At 43.0% G+C, this 7,606-nt stretch overlaps 1 protein-coding gene across 1 annotated transcript in view; it reads right to left on the bottom strand.

The window, feature by feature from the left end:
* The window catches only part of SLC49A4 (solute carrier family 49 member 4), a 108,921-nt gene that overhangs the window by 38,854 nt on the left and 62,461 nt on the right, over positions 1-7,606 (bottom strand). The window contains exon 6 of the mRNA XM_030884814.2: positions 2,946-3,054. Coding sequence (XP_030740674.1) covers positions 2,946-3,054 — 109 coding nt within the window. The remainder of the gene's footprint in view (positions 1-2,945; positions 3,055-7,606) is intronic.

Below are 7,606 nucleotides of genomic sequence, written 5' to 3'. Positions count from 1 at the left end.
TGTGGTGTGTGTGTAAGGTGTGTGTGTGTGAGGTGTGTGTGATACCTCACCACTTTTGAGATGGCAGAAGGCCACTCCTAGTCAGTGCCCTGACTTTAGACTTCTAGAATCCCGAACTGTGAGAACACAAATTTGCTTGTTAAAGCCACTCACTTGTGGCTTCTCTGTGACACAAACACTAAGAAAGAAGGGCGTGCTCTTTAGGCAAAAGAAAAATGATCACAGATGGAAGATCAAAGTTACAGGAAAAAACAAAGCAACAGAAAGGGTAAATATAAGAATGAGTCTCAGTGAATATCGAACTGTGTAAGACAATACCATCAATGTGTTAACTTTAAGAAACAATAGAACAAAGGATGAAAAGAGGGTTGAATGGAGCTGAAGCGTTCTGAGGGCTGTGCCGGGAAAGAGAAAATGTACAAATTTACAATGAACATTAACATGTTCAGTCTGTATGCTTTATTTCCCAGTATAACCACCAAATAATAAAAAGTCTATAACTACCAAGCTAATAGAAAGGTAGGATAAAAATATTTAATTAATATGGAGAAAAATAAGACACTAATGAAAAAGGATAGTTTAGCCAAATAAAATTTTAAAAACACTAGTAAAATGATGTATTCAAAATCCAATTTATCAGTAATTACATTAAATATAAATGGACAAAATATTTTCATTAAAATAGAGATTATTAGACTGGATAAAGAAGAAAATAGAGACATATTACTTATAAAAGGCATATCTAAAGAAAGTTTAAAAGAGAAGAAAGCTGATTCTTGCCATTCATAGCAGTTATGTTTTGTGAAGTGGCCTCAACAGTGGGCTAATGACTCCTGCTTCCCTTGGGGAATTACAGTGCTGGGTTCTTGGGAGCCTCTGGTCACATTTTCATCACCTGGTCTTTATATTATTTTATCTTACGTGTGTTTCTGTCTCAAGATACCCTTACTGGATATATATGCTTGATTATTTAACATTGATCTGATGGTCAGCAGTGATGACTGTGTAGGCCTACGTAGAATGCCATTTGGGCACAGTCCTTCCTGCTGACGCTCAACCTTCACGAGCAGGATTCACAGTACTTTAACAGATTGCTAATGGCCTCTCAATGAGCCCGCGTGGTGCTGTGGGTAGGCACTGGGCTACTAATGCACAGTCAGTGGTTCAAACCTACCAGGCATGCCTCAGAAGAAAGATGAGGCTACTTGTTCCCATCACCTTAGGGAAGGGTCACGCGGAGGAGACGAGCCAGTCAGGGTGCAGTGTAGCAACGATGAAACATACAACTTTCCTCTAGTTCCTAAATGCTTCCTCCCCCCACTATCATTATTCCAATTCTACCTTACAAAGCTGACTAGACAAGAGGATGGACACTGGTACAGATAGGAACTGGGAATGCAGGGAATCCAGGGCGGATGGTCCCTTCAGGACCAGAGGTGAGAGTGGCGATACTGGGAGGGTGGCGGGAGGCTGGGGTAGAAAGGGGGAACCGATTACAAGGATCTACATATAACCTCCTCCCAGGAGGACAGACAACAGAAAAGTCAGTAAAGGGAGACATCGGACAGTGTAAGATATGACAAAATAATAATTTATAAATTATCAAGGGTTCATGAGGGAGGGAAAATGAGGAGCTGATGCTAGGGGCTTACGTGGAGAGCAAATGTTTTGAGAATGATGAGGGCAATGAATGTACAAATGTGCTTTACACAGTTGATGCATGTATGGATTGTGATAAGAGTTGTATGAGCCCCTGATAAAATGATTTTTTTTTAAAAAGATTACAGCCTCAGAAACCCTATAAATTGGAACCGGCTGGGTGATAGCGGGTCTGTCTCTTTGCTTGTTTTGGTTTAATGAGGCCTCACAACTTCGGGTGGTAACTGTTGGACTCTGTTACTTTTATACTGCTTCCAACCCCATGACTGAATTCCTCTGTTAAGTGGCTTTGCCCTGTACGTGTGCAGGTCAAACCACGGCCAAGGACTTGCTGGGTGCCCCCAACAAACCAGCCTCGTTTACAAATTAGTATGAAAAAAGCATCCTAATAGTGGCCAAGAGACTTAAAAGTAAATCCAGGTAACATATGAAAAGATATTATGGAAAAACTACATTGGTACACAGCTGCATAGCCTTCACCTGGTCAAAAATTAAAATGACTCACATCACATGTCTTAGTAATTGTGTGGAAAATGGGAAGTCCTCGTGTATTGTTGATGGCATTGTGTATTGGTACCATTTTATAAAAGTTCAGCATACGCTGTCACCAGCAACTGCAATCCTAGGCAGACATTCCACAGACATGTGTGCAAACATGCACCAGGAGAAACAACAAAAATACTCACACAGCATTGTTTGCGATGCTGAAGACTGGAAATGATCCAAGGTTCATCAAAAGCATATGGGATTATTAAATATTCATATGAGAGAATACCACACAAGTGCATTGCTTCCATTAGCTCTATTTTACCCTTTTTTACCCTTCTATCTGGGAATAAAGAGGAGGAATGAACTGCAGGAAGCAATAAAGGTTACTTCTTTAAAAATGACCTAATCCTGTACTGAGTCTACAGAATAAATGAAAAATCAGATGTAGGAATGGACATATATTTGATGATGAGATTTTGATCTACTTTATTAAGCATGAAGCAAGGATAAAAGGTGAATTCAACACACTAAGATTGGCTCTTCATTTTTTATCTTGTTTAGCAGCAGCATCAATAACACCCAAGAAATATAAAATTCAAGGCTCTTATCAAAATCAAGGTGGAAAAAAAAAAGTCAATAGTTTTTACTAGATAGAGATTTCATAAGGATCTAGCTTTTTCAATAATACATAACCTATGCTTTGATTTGGTTTAATGAGGCCTCACCAAGCTAAAACTAATATTTACATTTTAAATGAACTAAAATACCCAGAACATATAAAGAAGTAAAATACTTACTTGGCTCACATGCACTGGTGTTAAAATTAAATCCAGAACTCCAGACCAGCCGGCAAATACACCAAGTGGTATGGCATAAGCTAAAGCAATCATCAAAAATCTCAAGTTGCTGTGCAAGAGAAATGAAAGAAAATATTATTATAAATTAACACACCTGAAGTTAAACTCTTACTCATGAAAAATGTATTGGCATATTTACTTTTTTAATACAAATTCATCATATTGTTTAAAATTCATCAGTGCTCATGTTTTAGATAGACGACGACCAGTGTTGCCTCATAGAAATAAGCAGGTTGTTCAGTGAAAGGGGAGGCAAACCTGCATGAGGGCCAGGGACTGCTTCTCCCAAGGAGCAAGGGGTAGCGGGGAAAGGCAAGGGCTAACAACAAAGGGTTAACGTGATAGTTTTATCACTTTCTTTTCTTGAAACAATGCCATAGTTGTCTTTACTTTTTTTAAATTTTATCACTTTCAGACAGTAACTCAGATTTTGTTTTTTATTATTTCTCCAGTTTTGATTAATACAATTTCCAACAAACTTTAACTCTCCCTGCCACCAGTCGATTCTGTCTCACAGTGACCCTCTAGGGCAGAGGAGACGTGTTCTGATGTTCCCGAGACTGTAAATATTCACAGGAATAGGCAGTTCCTATTTCCCGCTAAAACTGCTCACCTTGTGGTTGGTTGGCAGCCCAAACCCTAACCCACTCTGCCACCCGGGCTCCCTAAAATGTCCAGTAGAGAATGTCATTTAAATAACTCAGATTTAGACAAGGGTCCGGGGGCAAGCACCTTCGTGACCCAGTTCCCTGCCCTACAATGACGAACGTGACCAATCTCCTGGGTAACTGCTCTCGTATAGTTCAGAAAGGCACAATCCCCTCCTACTTCTTTAGACATAGCACAATGATTGCTGAAGTTATTATCAGGTATTTTGTTATTGCTTCTATTGTAAATAGAAAATTTTTGGTCCATTAATTTTATATAGGAAGGCTATTGTTTTCTGAACGTTAATTTTGAACTCAGTCCCCTCAATCTCTTCTTGTTCCTAAGAAAACAGCAACCTTTGACATGAGAACTGACTTACTATGGGGATGGCTTAATTGATAAGACAATGATATTCCCAAATACTATCAGTAAAGATGAAATCTAAATATTAATATAACTTATGTCAGTGCAAAAAGATCTGTTCAGAAACATCTTCATAGTTTGAGACTGTGGCTCTGGAATTAATCCGTCACTGTTGGTCAGTTTTCAGCCACACAACGCACAGGTCTGTATCTGTGCACACACCTTAGTACAATCCACCATCTGAGATCGGGGGCTGCATGTGCCCAAGGGCTACGTTCAGAAGGGTGGGCGCGAAGGAGCGGAGGTGGGAAACGCAGGAAGGAGGTGGGCTGCGTGCATTGGGGATGATGAAGCAACATGGATCTGAATTGGTGAATAGAATCGTGTGCACCACCTCATTTCATTTCCCAGAAACTGCTAGCAATTACAATGGTCTATCATTCATTTAATTCTCTGAAAGCAAGAAACCTGACTCTAGTTTTAGAACCTTTGAAAAATTACTCAAGAAAAGGGAAATTTGAGGTTTAATTTATCTCTGTTAGTTCAAGATTTAAATCTCTAACAGTGGTTCTCAACCTGTGGGTCGTGACCCCATTGGGGGTCTAACGACCCTTTCACAGGGGTGGCCCAATTCATAACAGTAGCAAAATTAGCAACAAAAATCATTTTATGGTTGGGGGGTCACCACCACATGAGGAACTGTGTGAAAGGGTCGCGGCCTGAGGAAGGCTGAGAACCACCGCTGTCGATTATCTTTCAATATCCCCTTCTTTTCGGCTGCACTTCTTCAAGACTTGAGCCGCCAGACTTCCACTTCCAGCCATGACAGAGTCCCTGGTTCCCCAGTCGCCCTGGGCCTTTCTACTTCTCTGCCCAGACGCAACACAACATCACGCCTACACTACGTCAAGGTCATTAGCTAGTAATCAAACTGTCGACTAGAAGAAAAATCAACTGATGTTAGAGAAGGATAAAAGAAGCCAAGGTCTCTGTATGATATCATCCACAATACACGTTTAAAATGAAATAAAGACTAGATATGCTACGGTGGGCAGAATTCTAAAGATGCTTTCTAAAGGTTCCTGTCTCCCGGTTATCCAGTCACACACTAATCGGGCCTCTGGGGGCTCTGCCGGCGTCATTAAGGTTAATCATTTGATCCCCCAGCCTTTTTTGGAGAGGGGGAGTTTGGATGACAGGAATTCACAGAGCACATTAGTCTCCTATTCAGCAAATGACATCCGTTCGTCCTTTGACTTAGTTGTAATGCCCTCAATGGAATGGCACTCTGGCCACTTCCTCCCTGCCTTCCCTGTGTCCACTGGCCCTTGGCGCCTTTGGGTCATCTCTGGCCCTTTGCTGCCTTCTCATTGATTGCTCTGAGAAGCACGTTCCTCCTGGGTACTGTCGCTCACGTTGCGTGGTTGTGAGGTGACACGGTGTTGCAACCCATAGCAACCGTCTGTACAGGAGAGCAACACTGCCAGTCCCATCCCTGTCCCCATGCCTCCCCTCCCTGTCCCCATACACTGTGCCAACCCAGCTTGTCAGGGCCTTCTTCTTTGTCCCCCCCCTTCTGCTTTACCCAGCAGGGTGCCCCCCTCCAGACACTGGTCTCTGCTGATACAGGTCCAAGGAGAGACAGGCCTGTCTGCTCTTCACCTGAGAAGTCTTCCTAGTGCCCATCTGGCGCTTGGACATGGATCAAGAGGCAGTTGTGCACACAGAACAAGGGGTGCTGCACAGTTTAAAATCGGGAAGGTGTGCGTCAGAGTGGTGCCCTCCCATCACAACTGTTCAATCTATATGCTGAGCAAATCATCAGAGAAGGTGGATTATATGAAGAAGAGTGTGGCATCAGGACTGGAGGAAGGCTTATGAACAACCTGTGGTAGGCACCTGACACAACCTTGCTTGCTGAAAGTGAGGAGGGATTGACGCACTTGCTGCTGAAGATCAAGGAGTGTAGCATTTGGCATGGATTACAGCTTACTGCAAGAAGACCCAAATCCTCACAACTGGACCAGTAGGAGAAAAGGGTGACGTCGTCAAGGATTTTGTCTTACTTGGATCCACAACCAGTGCTCATGGACGCAGCAGGCAAGCGATCAAAAGACATACTGTATTAGGTAAATCTGCTGCGCCTCAGGAGTATTGAATGGCAAGGACGTTACTTCGAGGATGGAGGTGCACCTGACCCAACCCATGGTATTCTCCATTGCCTCACATGCACGTGGAAGTTGGACACTGAATAAGGAAGACCATAGAATAATCAATGCATTCAAGTTGTGGTGCTGGAGAAGAACATTGAAAGTACCATGGACTGCTAAAAGGACAATCCAATCTGTATCGGAAGAAGTAAGGCCAGCGTGTTCCTTAGAGGCGAGGACGGCAAGACTTCATCTTACGTACTTTGGACATACGGTCAGGAGATATCAGGCCCTGGAGAAGGACATCATGTTTGGTAAAGAGTGGGAGGGCCCTCGACGAGATGAGCCGACACAGCGGCTGCAACACTGGGCTCAGGCACAGGAGCAATGGTGAGGATGCGCAGGACCGGCAGTGTTCTCTTCTGCTGTGCACAGGGCCACTATGGGTCGGAGCTGACTCGACGGCCCCTAACAACAACAACACTATAAGTCTAGTCTTGTGATTTTGAATTTTGTTCTGGATTTTTCTCCCATTCTGCCCAGGATCTTCTGATGTGATCCCGAGCAGAACACTTAGTAGTAGCAGTTGCACACCGCCTGGTTCTTCAATCTCCGGTGAGTACAGGCTGTGCGTCTTTGAGACCAATTTTTTACTTAAGTCTTTAATTTTCTTCATTTCAATGGGCAGACACCGATGGTTACATCTAGGATGGCTGCTCTCAAACTTGTAAAGCCCCACTAGCTACTCAACAAGTAAGCTGAAGGACACTGTCTCCATGGACCATGCTAGCCAATGACCGAGGTCCCCCCAGCCCCGTGACTCAGGCTCTCAGGGAGTCTGGTTAAGGCCAACACGTCCTTTTGGCCCGTATAGGCTCTATTATATACATGAGTGTATTTGCAGCCCATACAAATAGATATGCAGACATATCCTCTGCCAACCCTGTTTATATACTAGTGGTTATATTCCCATATGTTCAGCTTGGACTTAATACCTAGGCATCCACTCATATTTGCCATAAATTGGTTGTTTTAAGAGAAGAGAATTATTAAGGAAGAAGGGAATCAGAGATGTGGCAGAGGGGAAGTTAGATTCAACACAGGAGAAGGCGTGATACTGCTGTCTTTGAAGGTAAAGGGGGTCATAAGCCAGGGATTATAGAGGGCTTCTAAAAACTGAAAACAACTCCTAGCCAATATCCAGCAAGGAAAGATCTTCATGGAACTGGATTCTCCTACTATCCCATGTCTTCCTAGAAGGAACAGATTCCTCCGTCTTTTCAGGTAAGAGCCCAGGCTGACTGACAACTTGATTTCAGTCTTGAGAAATTCAGAAGAAAGAACCCAAGTGAGCCTCCACTCAAGTACTCCCTCAACACAAGAATACTTTCTTCTATTAAATTGGCATTCTATGATGCTCACCTTCCCGACACAACCGCT

Source organism: Echinops telfairi, unplaced genomic scaffold (genome assembly GCF_000313985.2).
Source record: "Echinops telfairi isolate 266 unplaced genomic scaffold, ASM31398v2 ScPeMD7_17;HRSCAF=63, whole genome shotgun sequence".
Classification (NCBI taxonomy): domain Eukaryota; kingdom Metazoa; phylum Chordata; class Mammalia; order Afrosoricida; family Tenrecidae; genus Echinops; species Echinops telfairi.
The sequence above is the reverse complement of the archived record's forward strand: the minus strand, read 5'-3'. Positions and strand labels throughout refer to the sequence as shown.